The 23,387-nt window shown below is 35.5% G+C and overlaps 1 protein-coding gene across 13 annotated transcripts in view; it reads left to right on the forward strand.

Moving 5' to 3' along the window:
• ABI3BP (ABI family member 3 binding protein) overlaps window positions 1-23,387 on the forward strand; it is a 137,127-nt gene that overhangs the window by 38,842 nt on the left and 74,898 nt on the right. For 12 of the 13 annotated variants that reach the window (XM_071433540.1, XM_071433544.1, XM_071433550.1 and 9 more), the window contains exons 5-15: window positions 1,507-1,688; window positions 4,648-4,709; window positions 9,674-9,725; window positions 10,102-10,164; window positions 11,187-11,282; window positions 11,596-11,673; window positions 16,704-16,784; window positions 18,093-18,167; window positions 20,711-20,776; window positions 21,273-21,347; window positions 22,514-22,582. In XM_071433540.1, coding sequence (XP_071289641.1) covers window positions 1,507-1,688; window positions 4,648-4,709; window positions 9,674-9,725; window positions 10,102-10,164; window positions 11,187-11,282; window positions 11,596-11,673; window positions 16,704-16,784; window positions 18,093-18,167; window positions 20,711-20,776; window positions 21,273-21,347; window positions 22,514-22,582 — 899 coding nt within the window. The remainder of the gene's footprint in view (window positions 1-1,506; window positions 1,689-4,647; window positions 4,710-9,673; window positions 9,726-10,101; window positions 10,165-11,186; window positions 11,283-11,595; window positions 11,674-16,703; window positions 16,785-18,092; window positions 18,168-20,710; window positions 20,777-21,272; window positions 21,348-22,513; window positions 22,583-23,387) is intronic. The other variant, XM_071433548.1, reaches the window with a different exon arrangement.

Raw genomic sequence — 23,387 nt, forward strand, 5'->3', positions numbered from 1 at the left:
ACTATATCTTGTTTTGAACACAAAGTAGTACAGTTAAAGAAGTTATGTGAACATAAATATTGATCTTGGAACCTGGTGAAGTACCTGAATGAGCTGAATTGTAGCTCCTGGTTTACATGGAGAATCTATATTTTTGGTGCCAAAAATAAAATTTGACAGTTATGAGATAAAATCTGTAAACAAGGTGAACCATTATGTATGGAAATATTTTCCATGAGAGACACTTGCCTTGTCTTAGGTTGTGTTTTAATAGTGAAGTAGGAATTTCTGTCTACTCAACAGTCACATTTCATCTAAACCGTACTCTGAAAGTGCTCTTCCGTAACTTCAGCAGAAGCAGATTTATGAATTGGCTGTATTAAGTTTGGTCCACGGAGTAATTAATTAAGTCTGGACTTTTGAAACTTTTTCAGTTGTTTAAGAACCCTTTTTTGGTTGGTTTGGGTTTTTTTAAGGAAGAGATCCTTTGTCTTTATATAATTGTCTGTATAATTCCTGTAATAAATCTTACAAACTTGATTTGCATGCATTAAGTTGTTCTGTTTAAGTGTGGCAAAATACAATTGGACTGAATTCGTCCCTTTTCAGATGATGTAAATGTGAGATAAATATGGATGATGGATATGAGTTATTTATGTTATGTGTAACAATTTTCAGTAATACTTGGATTAAAAAGTTGCCAAATCCCTCTGAGATTTGCTTTTCCAAGAAAAGAGACCACCACTCCATTCTGGTTGTGATTCAGCAAGTATATTGAAAATGAGACTATAGTCAGCCAGGGGAGTTCTTGTGCTTAAGCTCTCACCATTTCCACTACCTTTTTTTTGATTGGTTAACATTGCAGTCATGCTTTTTCAGGGTGGTGCTCCTTGACAGAATTGGGAAATTTCTGTAGAAATGTTTCCTAATTTCACAATCTGTTAGCATTCATCATGTTATTAAACTGCTGGAAGTAATGTCTTGGTTTATTTTTTTGTTTGAAGTGGGGGCATAATGGGATCTCTGAATGAGGAATGTATTACACAAACAACAGATAGTACTGGTCTTCCCTGGAAAGTGTTTTTGGGCTAATTTTGACAGGAATACCTTTCACTGGATGAATATAGATGATTTTGAGAAATCAGTGGAGGCTTCTTGACTAGCAGGCTCATGCTTCAATTGACTGCTTCTGGCATATGTCAGAATTACAGGAACTGCTCAGACAATGAGCTTACACTTTGTGGTTAAAACCTTGCATAGAATGGGTGTTTGTGAATAAGGAAATTGTCCTTTTGATCTTTGTACAATATTCCTACTATCAGGGTCTATATGATTGGGTACATATATGTGGAATAAATCTGGCTTTTGTGATATTTGGTGACCATAAAGAGACAGAAAGAAGAACAAGAACAATAGAACATTATTATTATTATCATCATCATCATCATCATCATCATCATTATTTTCTCACAAAAATTGTTGTAGTAAATTCCTTTGAGTAGATCTACTTTTTTTTTCCCTGAGCAGGTTCTATACAGTTCGCTACAGAGAAAAAGGTAAAGACAAGAAATGGGTTTTTCAGCTCTGCCCAGCTACAGAGACAGTGATTGACAATCTGAAGCCAAATACACCTTATGAATTTGGAGTTAAAGACAATGCAGAGGATAGTGTTTGGAGCAAGACTTTGAATCATAAGACAGTTCTCTCTAGTAAGTATTTGACAATAGTTAATCAAATAGCTGCTGATTTTGACAGTATTTTTTCCTCTATTATGGTATTAATTAGAGTAAGTTACTGATCAAGTTTTTATGGTTTAAATGCCATCCATTATGCCCCTAAAAATTCTCTTATCAATTGCTGAAACTAGAAATATTTTGGTTTTGAAAAACTACCACCTAATCTTCTGAAAGGTGCTCTCTTGTCATTGGAAATAGAGGATCTGCTGCAGGTTGATAGAATTCTAACAGTGTTGAGTACAGATACAGTGTTGATACAGATCAAGTGTTGAGTATGAATACTTATACTTCTGGCTGGATTCTAAGCTTTTTCCTTAGGCCATGAATAATAAGATGATCAAGTAATGAACTAATCCATCAACCATCACCCAACTAATCCATTGAATTTCTTTTCCATCATGAGTGATGGAAATTATTAGTGTTATTTGAATCTTCTTTTACACCTGCATTTACATTGAAGCTGGTCTTCGGGTTAGATGGAGCCTGTCCTGCCTCAATGAGCCCTTTGTTACTCCACTCAAAAGATGAATTTGAGGCTAATTTACAATCAAAGTATTATATTTATCATGTCTGAAGCATGCAGTGTCATGTATGCTTTTGTTTTTGTTTCCATGGAGCAGTGTATAGCACCCATGGCTGGATGTCATTAGTATTTTAAGGTTCTCCTCTGAAATCCCAAGACAATGCAGGAAAAGTGATGTCAAATTAACGCTTGTAAAACCATGTACTGCTGAAAGAATCACTCATACCAGTAGAGGAAACAGGCATCAGTTGAGTTTTCCTCCTTGTAATGAGAAGAAAAGAGGATTTAACAGATTATCCCATTTTATTTATTTTCTTTAAGTATTTGTATAAAGGTATTTTGAAACATGATGTTGCTCAGAAGATGGTGGAAACTCCTATGCTTAGTATTTTTAGCTTGACTCAAAATGTAAAGAATGGGAATTCTCATTAGAGAGCCTTATTCATATGAGATTTCCAGCTGAAATTTAATTTGTACTTCAGTTTTGACTTGTAGGTGAGTTACAGAGCTCAATATACTTGCGGATAGGGGAAAGGAGCAGTACGGTGGCTTATAACACTGGGAAAACCTTCATATTCCCTAATAAACAGTTTTGTTGGCCTTAATTATAGAGTACAAAGCTGTAAGTTTGAAGCACCTGCCCAGTGTCCATGGAGCTCTTTTAGCAGTCCAGAATAATGCCGTGGATATACCATAGCTTAAAGAAGATAATGGTGGTAGCCTTTATCTATACCTGATTCACAAAAAGCTCTGCTTTGCAGCCTTACAGATATCCTACCAAGTGGTTTTTTTTCTGTTTTTTTCTACATTTCAAACATCTTAAAGTCATCTGTAGAGCAAATGATGAAATTTATTTCAGCACTTAGAATAAGAGGGAGTGATGAGTGCAAATATTTATAGTTTATTACTTGTTCAAGACTGGTGAAAACACCACCAAATTTTATCTTTCTATATGATGTATTTCTAAATTCTGTTTCTTACAGACATTTTACATTTTTAATAGGTCAGGAGAATCATTCATGTTAGTTTATGGTGACCCATTGAATTTGGTTGAAAGATTATTTCTTCTAAGAGTTCATATTCTATTTACATAAGATTTCTTTTGTCTGCAGTGTAGACTTGTGTATTCAGTGGATGCTTCTGCAGCAGCTAAATCCCAAGAGTTTGTAATTACCCTGCATGTCTACATTCTGGTCTACTGATAAAGAATCTTATAATGGGAAAGTTGTCAGCACTTTTGAATTCAAGCCTTTCATGTTTTTCATGGTAGATACCGAAAATGTGGCTAGTAAACAGAGAGTGCATATTTATAATAAATGTACAACCAGATGCCTGTAAAGTTTATCAATCAACACAAATAGACACTTCTTTTCTGTGCTAGTTTCTTGTTTTGTGTCAAGTTCTTCTCATATAGGAGAAGCATCTCAACCTAAACAGAACATGCTTCACTGTAAATGTTCTTGTTCCCACTGAAGAGTATATCAATTATACAAACTGAAAGTTCTTGTGCATGTTCCTGGATTTGTTGAATCCACTGGCCAAACTTTTGTTATATACTAAACATGTTGGGAGGGGCTGGGAGGAGAATCTGCTTCTAATTCATAATTTGAAAACACATGAAAGGCATGGCAAAAGTTCAAATTTATTTAACTGATTTTTTTCAGAAGAGATGAAAGTAGCTTATTTCAGACTGTCTTGCCATGATTTTCTCATGAAGTCATTCAAAAACTTCTGTCACTTTTCCCTTGAATTTAGGCCAATAGTAAGTCCTGTTATTTAGAAGTATCAAGCACTTTGAAAGACTTGTTTCCAACTTAAAGGTGTCTCGATTGACATTTCTTTAGAGTTGAATTTTTTTCTACTTCTCATCTGTTTAGGATGGAATTTGGAAAAAAATATGGAAACATGTAGCTTGACTCTTGTTTGCACATCCATTGTTGGAAGGGCAGCAGAAAAGTGTAAAAGTGGAAGATGCAGAGAAAGTTTGAAGCAGCATGCTAGAATTGAGTAGGTGCTGAACAGGACTTTTTCTTGACTTACTCAACAGCTGCATCACAAGAAACTTCTAATACTTAGAAACTAAGAGGAAAACTTAAGAGAAAAAAATTCAGAGTTTAAGTCTGGGAGTTTGTTGAAACACTGAGATAAACAAAACCATAAACAAAACAAGAAGAATACATTTTATTTCCTTGCTGTCAAAATGTGAAGAGCGGGACTTGCAGATATATTAATGGATCTGGAGACACAGGGCAAAACAATTTTTCCATGGTGTGTTTTTATACAGGCTTTTAATTAAACCTTCTAACTTTCCAAGCTGACAAATAAAAGGTGGATAAACTTGGTTTGCTTTGCTTTGGACAAAAAAAAAAAAATAATTCTGTGAATTTATTTTTCTTTCTGTCAAAACAGGTAAAAAAGTAAATGGACAACTCCAGAATATGTATAAGTTGGTACCTAATTCCCAAACACAGGTATGCAAAACAGTCTCTTTTTGAAGCTGTTTCGTGTTTCATATGATCAAATTTTTTATTCTCTGTTAGTGTTCAGTGAGAAAGAAATTATCAAGGCCACAAACTGCCAATATAGAAAACAATCTGTTAAATGCACTGTGTGGAAAATGTTTAAATGTGTTGATGGACAAAATAATTGAGAACTGTAATTGAGATGATTACCCACACTTTTTCCAACCTATCTCGGATAAATCTGATGGTTTCCAGCTGTAGATTCAAAATTTAGAAGTTGCTTATTCCTTTGTAGAAGTCAGGTTTATTAAACTGTGATATTTGTTGTGATTAGTTAACTTAGGGAAAACATGGTGATGTGATTTTATAGAGTAATTTTGTATATACTCAAGTTTTCTAAATTAGTCATCCCACTGAATTCACTGATAGTTCCCATATGTGAGGCAAGTGTTTGCAGAACCAGAGGAAGCTGGAAAGGGCAATTTAATCAAGTTTGCTAGGCTGTCCATTAAATCCTTTTATGTGGCATGGTAAAATTTTTACCATTTAATTTTAAAAAATTGATTTTTATAAATAAAGATTTTTTTCCCCTCACTTGACTTTTTCCATAAACATTCTCAAACAAGTATGGATAGATTTAATTTGTTTATGGGTTCATGTACCCAGATTTATTTTTCTTCCAAGAGCTGAAGCATAAATGAAGGCTCTCTAAATCAAGCCAGCTAGTGGGTTTTAGTACAGTGAAAAAGAGACATTTAAGTCATAACTTTTGAGCATTACCAATTCTACTATGAGATTAAATTGGTTTCTTTATATTTCCTTTCCTTGTTTTTTAATCAAAGTGCAATTTTCAGCATTTAATCTTCTGGAGGATTTTTTTTGTTCTGCTACTTTTTAGGTTATTATCCCTGAGGCAGACTATGGACAACTTCCCAAGAAAAGTTGTAGAAATCCCTCTTACTTTAAAGATTTTAGAGGGTTAAGTAATGAGTGTTAATTATTACAAAAGAATAACCCATCCTTCACAATTCTCTTCTGTCTGAGATTTTCCAAATATTTTCATGGTAGGAAATGGTAATGCATGTTTTCTCATTGTTTGTTTTTCATATTTCAGAATATTATAAATGGTCTGTAATTATCAGACCTGGAATTCCTTCAGGAATCAAATCATAATTCATTAAATACATTTCCTTCTAGGAATAATTAGGTATGCACAGAATCATAGAATCAGTGAGGTTAGAAAAGATCTTTAACTTCCTCAATTCCAACTGCTAACCCAGCACCACCACCATGTTTACCATTAAACCATGTCCTCAAGTGCTGTATCCATGTATTTTTTAACACTTCCAGGCATGATGATTTCCCTACTGTTTTCCTGGGCAGTCATTTCCAACGCTTGACACCCCTTTCTGTGAAAATGAATTTTCCTGATATCTGATCTAAATCTCCACAGTGCAACTTGAGGCCATGTCCATTCACTTAGGGCAGTAATATTTCAATAATTGCATTACATACAGAGTAGGATCAATGGAATGCTTACATTATTGGAAATATACAAATGTCTTGAGTTCAGGAGAAAAGGTTTTATTTGTGAGTAATATAAATCCAGTTGGTTAGATATTCAGGAGGGTGCTCATCTCATTATGTTGCTTTACTGTTTACTGAAGTCACCTTTACTGTTCTTCCCCTTGGTCCCACGAGCGTCTTTAAAGTTACACAGCCCAAGATCAGGGAACTCACCCTGGGCCATGGAGTGCAAGCTGAGTTCCTTTGCTCCTCTTAGCAAACCCTGTGTGCCAGAACCCTGACTGTTATGCTGCTTCTGTGCAAGTAGGGATTCTATTTATGCAGGAGAAGTCCTGAGAAAATGAGCTAAACCAGTTCTCCAAATATTTGCGCAGCTTGAGTATGAAAGGAAGATTAGAGCCAACATCTAGTCTTTTTGTGATCTTCACAGGGCTCAACTCCAGAGCAGCACTGCTTTATCACCCTCCAGAGAAATATCATGAAAACATACCATAGATTATTCTAAATGTTCTCTTATCATTCTTGTTTTAGTGGTGCAAAAAAGCAGATAGTTCATATTGTTCCTTCAGTTTCCACAGCACTAGGTGTGGTATGGTTCAGTGGTGTGATCAGATCATTGATGCAAAGCCAGAATGAGTGTGATTTAGGCCAAGTTTGTTTGCACTTTATTTTGCTCCAAAGACACAACTGACTCATATCAACATGGTCCTAACTCTTCTCTGTAAGGACATTTTTAAAGGCTGTTTATGAAAATAACGTTACCAACCCATCTAGTCATTCTGCCCTTTCAACATCAGTCACATATCATCTTGTGTTTCTTTTGGCAGTTTCATCCTTTAAGTTTGTCTAAGCTCCCAGGGCTGTGTAAGCAGCAACTCAGGAGAGAGTAGAAGAAAAGGAGTGTTCTAGAATGCTCATTCTTCTTCCCTTCATAAACAATTGGTAGTGGTAGGGCAGAAAAAAATGCAGTAGAAATTTATTTCCTCTTCTTTCTGGTTAAGTTCCTCTAGCTTCATGTCAGCCTGGAAGGTGGAGTCCTTCCCAATTTTCCAGCCAAAAAGGACTCAGCTTCTACCATTTGTTAAACTCTAGAAGGAAACATTCCTGCTCTTCCAAACATTATTCAGACCAGACTGACCATGATCCTTCCTTGAAGAATCTCTTATGTGCATGCCAGTTAATTTTGGCTTTTTGAAGTATCAGAATACAACACAGAAAGAAAGAACAAGTCTCTTAAAGTAATGTTACCATGTTCACAGAACATTTGAGATTTGCAGTCCTGTAAGAATATGCTGTATGTATATGGTAAGAAGTGAGATGCCTGACCTATGGTATAATTTACATCTCTCATTTTCCTCTGAAAATAAAGAATATATTATTTGCCATCTTCTTTCATGATGGCAGCAGCTGTTTAAATAACTGCTGTTCCTAATACCTATATGCTCTATATTCCCTATCTAAAAAAAAATGATTGATAGTGCCATTCCTACAGATGATGGGCTGACATTTCCAAAATAGTTTGTATAAGTAGTAAATATTACTAGGACTATCTAAATTAATCACTTTGTGGAAACTGAGAAGAAAGCTTTGACAGCATGGGTAGATTTCAAGTGCTGCAGTTACAGATTTGTACAGGTGAGCAGTCTAATTATAGCAGTTGGGGAACATGGATTTCATGTCAATTATTCATTCCTGAGTGAAAAACTGCATTTTTAATATATTTAAAGGTATTTTGAGTTTTTATAGTGCTATCATTGTAACCATCCATTATTAGTCAACAAAGAAAGAATGTTCTTGTCAATCTAAGAACAGTTTACTAGTTAAAAGGCTGATAAAATTATGATTAGAAGTTATACAGTAGAGATTACACAAGCACTCACTACAGCCTCAGAGCTGTTCATTTGATTGTAAAGCTGCTGAGGAGAAATGCAATAAAATGGACACCTTCTTCTAACAAATGCATTCCATACCCTTTCTTAGTCACATGAATAGGCGGGCTACTTCAAAAGCTGATCATTTGCAACGCAATTTTTTCACTAGAAAACAAAATGGAAATGTAAAAGAGGAAAAATAAAGAAGGAAGATTATTTTTATCCTCATATAATGACAATTTTTTCACTAGGAAACAAATGGAAATGTAAAAGAGGAAAAATAAAGAAGGAAGATTATTTTTATCCTCATATAATGACAATGATTGAGTCATGTTCTCACCAATGCAAAACTGTTATTAGGTAGCAGACAATGATCACAGAGTAAGTTGCCTCCATCCATTTCCCCAAGAAAAGGTTCATCTTACTTGTGGAGATTGGCCTTCTTCCAGCTTCTTAAACTTTGGTATGTGTTTAATGTGTACCCAACCATTGTTTTTAAAGCTTTTCAGAAGTATTTAAAATAGAACAAAAATAGTTATGCTTAGGTAAATGATTAGCACTTTGTCATCAAATGCTGACTTCTCAAGTGTGCAAGTGTTCTTTCACATGAAGTAGGCCAGATGGCATAAAGCGCAAAATTACCATTCTCTGGTTCTGATTTCAGCGGAATGTATTTAGCATGGAAGGAGTTATTTTCTTTCCTGTAACTCAAATATAAGTAAAACAATTCCCTTTTAATATATGTAGCATTTTTATGTCATTAGCTTTATAGTCTATCTTCTCTCATCACTTGAGTGTATTATTAAGCTTTCACAATTTGTTCATAATTCTTATCTTTGTTATCAACTGTTTTCTTTTAATAGCTGTGGGGTCCATTCAGGTATTCCTTTTTTTTTTTTTTTTTAATGGTATCAATATAATTTCACATTCACATTTAGGCAAGATGTAATCTGGGTCAAAGAGATATGAACAGCATAAGAGTCCAAGTATTTAGCATAAAAATTTAAGAATCATGTGGGTGGCTGGCCGCTTGTGCTTTGGAAACAATTCCACTAAATAAAATTTTTGTGAGCTAATCTACTTAAATCAGGCTATGCACCAAAGAGTGCTAATGGTTTACAAATGTGCACCTGGTTCTGGAATAGTCTGTGCTCTAAATATAGTGTTCCTGAGAATATATTTGTGTCCTGTGACCAAATTGTAATTGCATATATTTCACATGTTTTGCTGTAGTAAATTTCATCTTTTCTTCAGCATTTTGCACTACTCCCCAGTGAGTGCTCCAGAGATCCTTGAGAGAAAAAAGAATTGGGGTTTCCTAAACTGTCGAATACTGTGGTTTTATTAAGCAAAACATCTCAAGCTGATAGAAGGAGATCAAAATGCAGTATTACCACATTAGCCTGTGGGAACTGAAGCACAACCATCAGGGACCAGGGCCAGAGCCATATCCAGTGTTTAATTGGAACAGGCGTGGTATTGGATTAGAACCCTCTATTTTTATTACTCAGTTCAATTACTATTATGGCAGTTCTCCCAAGGCACTACTTTTATCCATTTTTTCTCTTTTTTCAGATTATACTGAGTGATAATAAGAAATTGGTCCCTGTCACAATAATCAAACAAAGTAAGTTTGTGCATTGTTTCAAATGTATTCTTCTACTCCGCAAGAGTAACTTGAGACTAAAATGAGTGTCAGGGCAATGGGATGTCCTGCAGCTGGCCCTATAATAACATAAGCACAGAATTTCAGTTTCAGCAAAATTAATATGCCAGGGGAGGGAGATGCACAATTAGGAGATGATGTAGAGAAAACAGAGTTTGCAGTCTCTTAAACTGAATATAAATACAGAAAGGCTTAGGAGTGTTTCCTAATCTGCAAATATTGAGGAAAGGTTTTTAGAATGCTGGGGTTTGTTTCAGGTGTGGTTTTGTTTCTTATTTCAGTTTTTTTGTTGTTGTTGTTTTACTTAGCTTCTAATATCCCTGTGTTGTCTCCACAGTTATTCAAAATCGCACGCAGTCAAAAGCACCAGATAGTTCTTCTCTCCCAGGAGCAATATTAGGTGACTAGAAGATATTTTTATTATTTCTCTTAACCCCTGGTTGAAACTTAGAATTGTGCAAATGCTTTTAATTTTCCGTGATCTTAATTGTTTTTCCTTGCATATCAAAGGGTATTTTGCAGCTGGTGCAGACAATATTTGTTACATTTTATGGCGGTACAGATGGTTCAAGAATGTTGTTACTTAATTGAAGTAGAATCAGTTCATTGTCATTGTATTTAAAAGAAGAAACTGTGACTGTTTAAGTCAAGGAGTTCTTTCATACTTCAAATGAAGTTCTATGGCAAAGATCTTGTTGAGATGAGGGATTGTTCTTACTGGGCTTTTAAGGTAGCACAGTAACATCACATCTACAGTCACAAACCTGACATATTAAACTACAGAAATCTTGCAATTAGAAATTGATGTTAGATCTCAGGACATTACTGTTTCCCTCCAAGCCATTCAGTTTCATGCTTTTTGTTCTTGTTTCACCTATAAGAATATGCAATATTGGCTTAGAACATTAAACCAGGGGAAAGTCTGTCATACAGGGTGGTGAACTCCTGGTCTGCCTGAAATTTGCATGAAGGCTCACTGCACCATGTACCCTGTGACCAATTTATTCCTGGATTTATTGTTCATCCCTTTATATATTTTCTATGACTGCATAACTTTGGCTGAAGCTTTCTTTGTGTGAGTTTCAGCGTATTGATGTGAGTCAAACACATACATACAAACCCAGTCTGGTGTTGAGCCCACTTGGCCCACCAGACAGAATCTGTCCCAGTATCTGTGATGCTGCAGTATTCCAGAGTTGTGTGTTCCAGTGTCAAATGCTTTCCACCTCTGATAAATCATGAGATGGTGGTGATAGAAGGAGTGGCATAAAGGGCAAATAGCACCAAATGGGGATAGAACAAATTCATTTTCCAGATATTCAGAGTGAGCTCCCAGTGGTTTAGTAGTAGTTACTCATCTCAGAGAGCAGACTGTGTGCTTTCATGTCTTCTGGAATTAATGGCATACGTCTTTCTCTGTAGTGCACCTAATTGTTCCAGGTCTCAATGAAAGTCAGCAGAAACTTCCTCCTCTCCTGACAATAGATGACATACCTCAAGCATCCAGGAAAAAACTGGGTAAGCAGAAATGCTAAACAAATGAGAAATGCTGAAAACCATTTTGCACTGTGAAAATAATGATTCATAAGTTATTAAATCCTTGCTGTAAATTTTTATTTTTAAAATATCTTTTAATGAACAAAACAAAACCAAAACCACATGTGTTTAACATAGCTTGCAGTGATTGTGCAGTGGAAATTCATTGGGTCCTAAAGGTACTCAGCTGTCCATGTTGGCTTACTTAGTCAAACTTAAGTGGGACAGAAATAAATCTGTGGTAAAAGAGAGCAGATACATCTTTGTAATTACTCTCTAATGTCTGTTCTTTTAGCTAAGAATGAAACTGGAGTATGGCCTGCTGAATCCAAAACACCAGAAGTTCAAGAAATCTCCCCACAGTCCCTTCCAGGTAATGAAAATTCTGTTTTTAGAAACTCTGTGGAATATCTTTGCCAAATACATAAACTAAAATGAAACCCATCTTTGTGCTCTACAGTTAAAATAGGAGCTGGAAGACAGGAGGATAGTGGCTGAATTAGCAAGGAGTGGTAATGTGGATAAAAATCCAAATCTAATTTTGGACAAAAGTTTCAGGTGATATAATTATTAGGTTTCTAAAACTACTTAGAATTAGAATCATACTTTGCGGCATGCCTTGAAATTTGAAAAATGGTAAAGTGAGGATTTTTTGTGTAACACAGACTACTTTATGAATTTGTATGACAAGTCCAGTCATATGTTTGAACATTTTCAGTCTGGAGGCAGGGGTGGAAAGGACTGGAAAGAGCTGAATTGCTCAGAGTCGAATGATGAAGATCAACTTATCATCCACTTTATTGACCCACATTTCAGAATTGCTTAAGAAGGCATATGCCTATCTTCATTTTCTATTGTCTGGCCCTAATCCTATAACTGGGTTGAAAGTCTTGGTTCTGCTGTCACAGGAGACAATAGCTGCCTTCTGCCAACTGCTTTGCTGAAAGGAAGAACGGATGCTTGAACAGTGGCAAGATTTTAAAACTAAAAAGTAATTTGAGGAAACAATAACCAGAGGTTTGCTTTGGTTTGGTTTAGACATATTATGGATCTTGCTGGCATTAGTCTCTTCTGTCTGTCAGGCCTTTCCTGGCTGGATGGGGTAGTGTAGTATGTGGTTTCTTTGACATCACACGAGTCAGACAGATACTACCCTTAAATATGATTTTGTTTATTTTATTGTTTATATGATTGTGTTTATTTTATTCATTAAGTATATAAAAAAATGCTATGCTTAACTTCATCATAGCACCTTAGTCTTAAAAAAAACCAAAGCAGAATAAAAAACCCTTCAAAAATACATAGAGAATTGAAAAGGTGTAAAGAAATGCAGCAATGTCATGTAATCATTGACAATAATCTTTCAGACTAACTAATCCATCTTTTTTTCTTCTATGAAAATGCTAGAACTTTATTTTCTACTCAATAGATAAATATATTTTCCAAATTCTACTTTAAACCATTCCTTCCTGTCTGCAAAATCTTCATAGGGATGGCTCTTTACTGTTCATCCTAAATATTAAGAGGGGAAAAAGCAATGCCTCTTCACAAGAATTTATTATCAAAGGACGCATTGAAAATGTGTGGATCCTTTTCAGAAAGCTGTAAGGAGTCTTTTTAGGTTGTTTGATTGCTTTGTTTTCTCTTACAGTGCAATGTCTCTTTTGGAATTAAATTTTTTTACTATGTTACTAGATTATTTACCTTGTTTAAGTAACTGCTGTTCAAGAACTGGCAATCTGGAAGTGTGTTTTCTAGAACTTTGCTATTTTTTGTGAAAGTGAGAACTGAATACATTTATATGGTTGGTTCTCCATCAGAATCCATGTCCTCAAATCTCAGCCGTCAAGCTTGAATTCCTCTAATCAAAATGTGTCATTCCTTGTTGATGGAATGTATTGGTCAGTCAGCTAAGGAAGGTGAAATGTGGCAGCTGGGGAGGAGAGCATTGGTTCATTCCATTTCCTTTCCTTTGTGCTCTGTAATTATATTTATGTACCAACATGTAGAATTTCTAACCATAAACAATGCCGTGTCTTGACATGGCACAGAATTGTATGTTTATGAAGTTGGAGAAGTTTTCATTACTCTCATAATAATTGGCAAGTACTCTCTTTTCTTGTAACAATTTAGTAACAATTTGTTACAACTAAACACATTCTTATTGCTCTCACACCAATAGTTACTTATGGATATATTTGGAATTTTCATCTTCCATTTCAAGCTTCCTTTGTGGTTTTGCTTCCATGCCTTTTTTCCCTGTGGTGACCATTCCTTTCAGATATTATTTGTTGATCTCAGCACCAGTGCCTCATGTTAAAGTAAGAGTATGTCACACTCCATTGTGGTTATTTCAGTTAAAGAGGAAAAAAAAAAAAAAAAAGTCAGGAAACAGGGAAGTGCAAATTAATCCTTTAAAAGAAAAATGTTCTTCAAGTCATGCCATGGAACATGGAAAAAGAACTTGTCTGGCTAAAATACTGAAGTATTCTTTTATGAGTAACTTAGGTGAGAGATCTGAGCACCAACCCTCAAAGCCTTTTCAAGGGTTGCATTTAAACAGTTTAGTATATAGACATAATTAATTGAGTTTAGCAATAGGATCTACTTCATTATATTTAAATCAGACATTGCTATTTGAAAAATCATACTGGATTCTTTGAGTAAGGCATAATAATTATTTGCTGTGGCAGGTTTAAGGACTGGTGCCAGACTGGCAAGAGCACAGTGATTTAGCAGGAGCTCTGTGCTGTAGCAGCTGTTGTGTCATCAGCCATACTAGAAGGGAAGGGAGCTCCAAGTATTTCAGCAAGCAGTCCATCTGAAAGGCTCTGTGAGCTGGGCTGCTCTTGTATTCCACTGGCTCTTCATCAAAGGGTGTGTTCTGTGATGTGACACAGTTTAGTAACTTTTTTTCATGTATTTGTCTACCAGGAATCCCATCATTTTCTTAATTTCAATCCTCCCCTCCCTTGGCATGCATTTCCATGGAAAGACTTGTTAGTAAGCTCTTTCATTCTTTGTTTTTGCCAGGCTTGTTACAATATTTTCCACTCAGGACTAATTTATTCTTAACATAACAGCTCAAATCTCTTGTGTTTTCCTCAATCTTTGAATTGTTGTCTAATATACCTCAAACTACTGCTGCAACTTTTTTTCTCTGCTAAATGTGTCTTTCTAATAACTTTACAGGGAAATTGGAGCTCACCAACCCTTAGAAACATGAGCACATTAGTCTGGAACATGAAAGAACTAGTTTCTCTGTAAAAAAAATAAAAGAAAAGCAAAAAAAGAGAGCTAGTTATTTATGTGGGAGGTCATACTACAGATTTAGTGAATTAGATTTTTGAAATATGGAATAGACTTGAAATGAGAAGTGCCACCTGTGAATCCATCAACCAGGGTTAATGTTCAGTTGAAATAACTCCTTTGTTGCCATGTCTCCCAAGTTCTGTTCCTCCTGTCCTCATTCTGCCCCCTGAAGAGTTCCCCTTGTGCTCACAGGGTATATCAGGAGTGAGATTAATGTTTTCATCATAATGTCTTTCATCATCATGAAGATGAAAAGAGAATCAAGAGAAATCAGAGGAAACAGTTTAAGAAACATTGCCTAGGTGCATTCTTGCTGTATTCCAGGCTGTGATGATAAAATAACTTGGCTGTGTTAATGCTTTACTTTGCAGACAGCCTTGAACCACTACAATAGGCCTAGCTTACCTGCTGCCCTGGAATAATCAGAGGCATTTCTCTTTTCTCTAATTTAGCTTTCATGGCCTAAACTTTCTTCTTCCTGTATCTTCTTTTTAACAAAAATATCTGTCTTATTTTCATGTCATCCCTACAATGTTTTGTGCAAAACTGGGAGCTTGGTTTCTTTTGTTCTAATTCTAGGGATGTTTTATCTTGTTCAGCTTGCTCAGCAAAGACACATTTCACTTGAGTGTAAACCCTCTGACATCATGAGTTCTGTATTTGCTTGTGTTTGAGTTTCTTTTCATTATTGCACCTCACCAACAAGAAATGTTAGATTTTGTACTGCTCCTGAGGTACAGGTAGTTAGTTGTTGCTTCAGTATTTTGTAAGAGTGAAGTTTCATAGAGAGAAATTTCTCTTCCTTCTCTGGACAATGAACTGCTCCTTGCACTGATGGCAGAGACAGCACAGTGACTGACTTGGAAGATGAATTGAGCCATAACAAAGCAGCATCTGTAAAGACTCCAGACTGTGTGACACATTCTCCAAACTAGAAAATAGTGTAACTGTAATAGCATCTGAATCCCACTATTTAGAATGTGGGAAACAGCACTTTTTTTTTTCACTAAATGAAGTAAGAAGCTTATAAACATCCATGATCAGCTCTTGCTTGAAGTGTGTTAAATAGATTGTGGAAAAAGCTTGGAGAGCATGCAGGAAAAACCAAAATGTCTTCTAATGTGTCTCAAAAAGAAAGCGATCTTTTATTAAATTAATACTAAAACTTAGTGCTATATTAATGCCAACCATCAATATTAAAGATCTCTTCCAAGTAGCTACATGCACTAAATACTGTGCAATTTGCTCTGTGGAGGGCATTAATGTGCTTGTGGCATTCAAGGCTGAGAACTTACCATTCTGTGCTCCATAGCCATTGTCATTTTACAGTCTTAGACGACCAATTCTGGGTACTGCATGACTGATTAAACACCTCTGCGATCTCCAGCAAGATGCAGAGGAAAGAATTGACCTTGACTGACTTACTATTGGCATCAATCATTATATGAAACAGCTTGCAGAGTACAGTTATGCAGTGGCTTGTTAAAATATGGCCAGCAATTCAGTTTAGGTACATTTAATTGCTGTTTAATAAACTGCCTGTGTATTACTCTAAAAATGTACAAGTAGAAGAATGAATGGAAATCAAAACCTATTCTATAACAAATTCTATAATTACTAGAAAATTAGTAATTTTCTGAGATTAGTAATAATTCTGAGATATTACAGGTGAGTATTTCTTACGTTCCTGAAAATTTTTATATTAAAAGGATTAAAAACCATTCTGAATAACAGGGAAAATATTTGTAAATATTTTGTGCAAATTGCTTTGTAATGTAATGGATTTTGTTTATAATCTGTTGTAATGAATTTAAGAGGCTGTAACAGAAGTACAGTGTGACTTTAACTTTGCTGTTCATGACTTCTGTTTTCTTTTGTTAATATAAAGCTGCAGCAAAATAAATCCAAAACATCATATAGATTTCACATGTGAAAACAAAAGTAAATATTAATCATGGTGGAGTTGAGCTGCTGTAGAAATAATTCTAATCATGTGATGTGAAATGGTGATAAGAAAAGCATGAGCCTTTGGGTAGTAGACGAAGAGAAGTTCAGGGGGATTTTAAATTACATTAAGGTTCTTTCTTCTAGCTCAGGCTGGGAAAACACACGGACCTGAAGCTTTTAGATCGACGCCTAAACCCAAATTGGTGCAAGCTCAAAACATCCCGGGTAACTAATTTTTCTGCTTTTTACATTCTTTCTGCATTAAACACTTTTTTACCTTCCGCAGAATTTTTCTACTACTTGCTGCATCCTCTTTGTGTTGGCTCCCAAGGAAGTCCTGATTAAAATATTCTGGTTTCTTTTGTGGTTTCAGTGACTAATACTGGAATGAATTGTAAAGCAGGATGCGCCTAGCTCTGACTGAACTGTGGTTTACACGGATTTCACTGCGTGATTCAATTTGATTTTTGAAATAAATACTTTCTGTCTATGTGATCTGCATGTTTGACATAACATAAAATTTCCATCTGTAAAATTTACCTCAGTGATAGATTTTAAATAATTACTTCCTTGATTTTCTTCTGATTACAGATTCTTTTAGGTAACACCAACAGCAATGAGTAAGAACAATTTTATATAGCACGTGATGGGATATAACTGTATTTGCCTTAAAGGAAAGAGAAGCTCTATTGATTTTTAAAATTTTTTTATCTCAATATTGTATGGTTAGTTTTGTGATTTCATGTAACACTTATTTAGTTCTGTTTTTCAGAATTCTAAATTCCCTAATGTTGATTTTATTGCTTGTATTTTCTTCCCTGAGCCATGCAAAATTGCGAGGACAAATCTAAACTTCAGGTTGTATTTAATTCTATTTTTTTAAAAACGCCACTTAGATTTTTCTAAAGCACAGCTAGTCTGCATTCAGGAGGATGTATGATAAAGGAAAGGACCAGGAATGCTTGCAGGACTGAAATGCAGATCTTCCCATGAAGAGAACTGTTAATGCTTCTCAATAAATGCATTTTACACAATCTTATGGATTTACATCAATGTCTTACTTGCACTTTTTTCTTTTTTCATTTAAATTTGACAGCAGATTCCCAGAATTTACTGAAGCGAAACCAGCAGTCAATCTAATTTCATTTTAATTTCTAATAACCTTTTTTTAACCATACTCAACTTTCCTTGGTTTTGCTATGTTTCAAAGATTAAAATATGAAAACTAATTAAGATGGATCATTGATTAATTTTAAACTAGGTGCTTGAAGTTACTGGCAGATGTTCATTGTCAAATTCTCATGCTTGATAGATCTTTGTCTAACAATTAAGGAAAAAAGGGCTTCCTTCATATTCCACATACCTTTTAAAGTGACAATTTATGTGTTTTTTTTTCTCTAGATTGGAACTACTTTTTCTTTTTTTTATTAATTATCATTTTTTCAGGAGTGGTCTAGAAGCCAAATATAAATCCATGCTGTGCCTTGTATCATTCTTAATCAAGAGATATTTTGGTTATTTTTCTTATCGTAGCTTCTAACGAAATACAGCTACTTCCTTCTGGATACAGAATCCCTGATGCTCCAAAAAGTCCATTGACAGAACTTGGTAATTACTTTCTTTGTAAATATGAGTAAACTTTACTGAAAAAATTATCTTCACAAAGCTTGCTCCCATAAGAGAAGAAATGTAATTAAAACAGTAACACAGTCTTATATTGTGCCCCTTTTGGGATGCTATGTACACCCCTTCATTGCACAACTGGACTCTAAGCTCGGTGCTTTGGTGCTTGTATTGGTGATTAGTGGGGATATTTCAGCAAGTTATGAGCATCTGGAGTCCTGTGCTGGGAAGAACATGATGTTTGTTTGGATGCTTTGTTCTTCCTCCCTTCTCTCTTACTTTCTTCTGCTGGGAGACATCTCAGATGTGAGCTCACCACATAGGGGACCATTTGTATATGGTAGATATGATTTCTGTGTCCTTGTTGTTAACCTAAACTAATTTTTGTCCAGTTTCAAGTGTGCAGTTTTTATAACTGATGTTGTTGAGCTGTTTGTGGCAGGGGGTGTCCAGTGTCAGCCTTAGTCCCACCTCTCACCATCTCATGCCTCTGTTCCTCTATATTGTACCCTGTGTCGCCCTTGCTCAAGACCTCTGATTTCATAACAGGCCCATATTTTCTGTGTGTTTGTGTTAAAATAGCTCATCCTAGCAAAACTATTGCTTGCTGCTGCTTTCAGTATTAACAGCTATTACACTGGTTACCTAGAGGGCCCTTGAATCACATTCATTTCGATGACATTAAGCATTAGTCAAGAAGTTATTATAGAATAGTGCTGGCTTATTAGGATGGCCTACTTTTGCTTAATCTAGTCTGCAAAATTTTAAAATAATTTCCAGAAATGCCTCTTAGTTCTTGAAATGCATATTTGAAGTAGATTCTCAAGAACATGTAAATAATCTTCATAATCTGTTCTTAATTGGTTAGATTCTCTTGACAGCTCTTTTCCAGATATGTTTGAGGGGATGGGGAGAGACATTTTTTTAAATCCAATTAGAAGCAGCACTGGAAAAAGAGAAACACAGTGATTTAAGAACCTATTTGATATAAATGTAGTTGGAAAACTGAAAATATTAAGGATGTAAAATACTTTTTCTTTCTATAAAAAAAAGAATAATCTAATCCTGTGTTTGCCTCAGTGGTAAAGGTGGAAGAATAGCATTTGAGGAAAAAATAAGTGTTTCATTCAAGTATTTATTATGATTTTGTTCTCATGTCCTCCATTCCCTTTGAATAGTTTCACTCTGCAAAAGTGGGATTTCATTATGAGAGGCTAGGCCCAGCCATTGGGTCAAAGGGAGCATCTGTGCTCTCCATGAAATCACTGCTGAAGTCAAAGATATTTTGTGAGAGTCAGGGCATGGTTATACAGAGGAGATTTCTCTGCACTGTACCTCTGAATGCTTTGGTCACCTGCTGTCATAAAACCAGCAAAGTAAGCAAAATTTAGTTTATGAAATTCAACTGTGTGTGACCTGTATTCTGCCCTAGCTCCCCTGAAGAATTTTTTGTTTATTTTTCTATCTGGATTGTGCTAGAGGGAGATCTCTCCTTTGTTTTGTAGACTTCTTGTGTGGTCAGTATATTTTTGGATTCAAATGTTTCTGAAAAGATAGCTTTGTGAACACGCCTTCAGTGTTCTGATGCCTTTGGGAAATCTCTTATAGTTCTTTCTGGGTGTAAATGGATCAATGGAAGCTTTTGCCAAAAGCTGTGAATCGTATGGCTTTTGTTGGCAGTGTTTTCTTCTCTAGACATATAGAATAGAATGGTTTCATTTGAAAGGGACCTGCAGTGATCATCTAGTCCAGCTGCTGAGGCCAACTATATCAGGATAGTAACCCGGGATCCAAATTGTTAATGTGATAAGGTAGATTGAAAGTAAATGGGAAAGCAGATCCAATGTGTGAAAAAAAGGCTGTTCACTTTTTGGCATGGATATTCATATTTCCTCTACTGGAAATGAACACTACACCTAATTATTTGAATGGGGGATTTAACAGAAAGAAAAATACTTACTGACCAGTTCATACTGTGAAATAGGATGAGTAGCAGCAGTGCAAAACCTGCACATGGTGGAAGCTTGTTCAAGATGGCTTTTGGGTGAGAGTGCCCAATTCCATCTTGGCTCCATTTTCATTAAAGCACGCTTCAGGTTATCCATACTTCTAAGTGAAGAAACCAGATGGTCTTTGTAATAATCCTCATCACAGATAACAGCTAGTAGATGTTGTTACTAACTTCAACTATTATTTCACTGATTTCATTGTACTACTCTTATCTTTTACCATTACAACTTCTTTAAAAATAGTTATATATGTTGCTGTAGTGACTAGTGACCTGCAAGTGGTGTGAATATCAAATGTTGTGTTGTAGCTGCCTTGCTGTAAGTAAAATCCTCTTAAGAAATGAGGTTTCAGCTTGATTAGGTAGGGTATGCTAAATATGAATGGGGTAGAAATTAATGGAGCAAAGAGACATTCAAACAAAAAAACCCTTGTTAGTTACAGTTGAAATTAGATTTTGTATCACTTGCCAGAAGAGTCTGTCTTGGAATGACAAAATTTTGTTTCATGTTTACTCTTAGCTACTCAGAGTCCAGACTTGGCATCCATATCTCTACCTTCTACAGAAAAAAAAGAGATGGAAATGGGTAATTAACAGATTAGTTCCACGATTTTTTTTCATCTTGGTGTCATATAGACCTGCAAATTTTAATCTTGGCTACCAACATTCACAGAGAGCTGCTTATTCACCATTCATGTGTCTGTGTAACCAACCACCTGAAGAATGTATCTGTTGTCAGCTTAAAAACTGCCCAAACACAGTGTTGTCATATCTCGTTGTCATCTCATTTCTGTGTGTATAGCTGCAGCTCTTACCCAGAAAATTAAATAAGAGAGAATTCCTTGCTGGTAAGAGTTCTTTCAAGCATGTAGCACTTGCATTCCAAGGCTAGAAACCTGTATTTTCCAGCCATCCCCTCCCCTTGTCGCAGCCGTTGTGTCACATCTCACTTGAGGCCATCTGCCGTCTTGCTCAGCTTAGCGTTGGCATCTTCTGGAAATGCACAGCCTTTGCTCAGTGTTTGATGCTAATCCATCAAGTCACAGCTCTCTCAGCATTTTAAGCTTAGATTCTTTTTTCAGCTTTTGAGGAAAAACAGACTGTTTCTTCAGGATCCAAACCGTCCAGTACCATGGAAGTGCAACCAACCCGACCCGGTAATGGTTCTCATGAGGCTAATCCTCCTGACAGTTGGGAATTTTTGGAGGAGACAGTGCCCCTCATGAAATAGTTTGTTCAGTTTAACATAAATGAAGAATAACTGTGGATATGAAAGCACTGCATCAAGTATTAGGTCTCTTTGTGACTTTCTATGTGAAATACTAAACTAGTACTTCAGGGGGTTTTCCATGTTTGGCAACAGCATGTAATTCTTAGTTTTAAAAGTAAATTGGACTTACTGTAAATATCAGATTTAAATAAGACTATCCACACCTGAGTTTCATAAATATCCTGATTTGTTGAAGGATTCTGAGTTGTAAGAGATTAATGAAAACCAAAGAAATTCCAACATATTTTGAAATTATCACTCTTCTTTTAGCCTCTCTGTATAAACATAGTTAGAGTTCTGCCCAGATTTCTAAACTGGCACTATAAAAACATATCACTGAAGATACAGATGCTTTCTAGTTGGTCCTTACAAAATTTCTATTATGTGTTTCTATTATTTTATAGATGTTATTTGCCTGGGGCAACTGACAGTTTTCCAAAATAAGGAAAAAAAAAATAATAAGATGAGAGCCAGTTGGAAAGATTTCATTTCATTAGCATGCCAATAGTATAATGCCTGATGCATATGTTTTTGGAAGAAATTAACATTGAAGGAAATCCATTACCTAGGGGGAGATTGATTACAATAGTCAGCTGTTCACATGTCTGACAAAAGGCAGTTTCTATGTTTCATTTTGTCAGGCTCCTGTTTTGTCATCTTTTTTCCTTCTCCAGTTTTAGCACCAGGATATTGTCCTTCCTGATCCTAAAAAAAAAAATCCATGCAGTCACAGTTTGCTACTTTTTATTAATAATATGTTCTCCTATTTGAATAGCCTTGTATTTTCACTTTTTAACTCTGTATTTCACCTTTTTGTGTGAGTCAGATAAAAATTTGGTTAGAAAATGCATTATGCATTAATGCGTGTTTTTGAAAATCATTTTTAAGTCACACTTAATCAGTTATTGTACATTTCAGACTCTGCCTTTCTGTGGAACATAATATGTTAAGTATTACCCAGAAGTTTTTTCAGCTTATGAAGGAATATGATGCTGCAGAAGGTTTCTTATCACTTCAAAACAATACAGCATTATTTTTGCTTTTATTTTCCAGCTTCACATGACTTTCTTCATGTTATTTCTACTCCCCAGACTTTTACATCTTCAGAAATATCAGGCACTGGTAAATTTTAATAATATTCTTTCAGAAGCCTTTCATACCCTTTTGATTGGTTGGTGATGAAAAGTTCTTTGCTGCTTCCATGTTGATGATTTCAGACAGCCATTGCATATCGCTTGCCGTGGGTGTTGCCCTACATCTTATTTTTTCAACTCCTGTACCACCATCCTCATTCCTGTGATCAGGCAGAGCACAAGTTTACAGCAAGACTGCAAGTAGCTTGTAGAATAATCCAGTATTGATCAAAGAAGTGTGTCAGGGATAGATTTAAATTTTGCAAGGCCTAAGGCTGTTCCAGTCAAGTAAAATACTATGCTTTTTAGTGATAAGATATTTTTATTTCTTTTACCCTGTCAATTTTTCACACACAGTTTACTGTGATTTTTTTCCTATGTATTATCTTAAAATAAGTCAACACAACTAAGGCCAGACCTTTCCAACTAAGCTATACTTTGAGTTATAGCTTTGGGAATAGATTATTTTTCCTGTAGCCTTAGGTAGGTGAGGAAGCCCAAGTTGACATCTTCAGCTTAGTAATTAGTGATAATATTTGAAATGGAAAAGGAGGTTAATTTTTAAATAAATAGACAAAAAATAATAAATGCTTTGCAGAGTAGTGTAAAGTTTCTCTCCACCAGATGTGCCTTCTTAATTTACTTACATGAAATTCTTTCTCAGGTTTAGTTGTTTTATTTGGGTATTTTTTTAACAGCAGCTAGAGATACTACTGATTTGGAAATATCCATGCCTGTAATTACTACAGAGCTTCAACTGTTAGAATGGCATGGAGTAAAATTCAAAAGTTGAC

Source organism: Agelaius tricolor, unplaced genomic scaffold (assembly GCF_023055355.1).
Source record: "Agelaius tricolor isolate 1412-34295 unplaced genomic scaffold, bAgeTri1.0.p SCAF_9, whole genome shotgun sequence".
Taxonomy (NCBI): Eukaryota; Metazoa; Chordata; class Aves; order Passeriformes; family Icteridae; genus Agelaius; species Agelaius tricolor.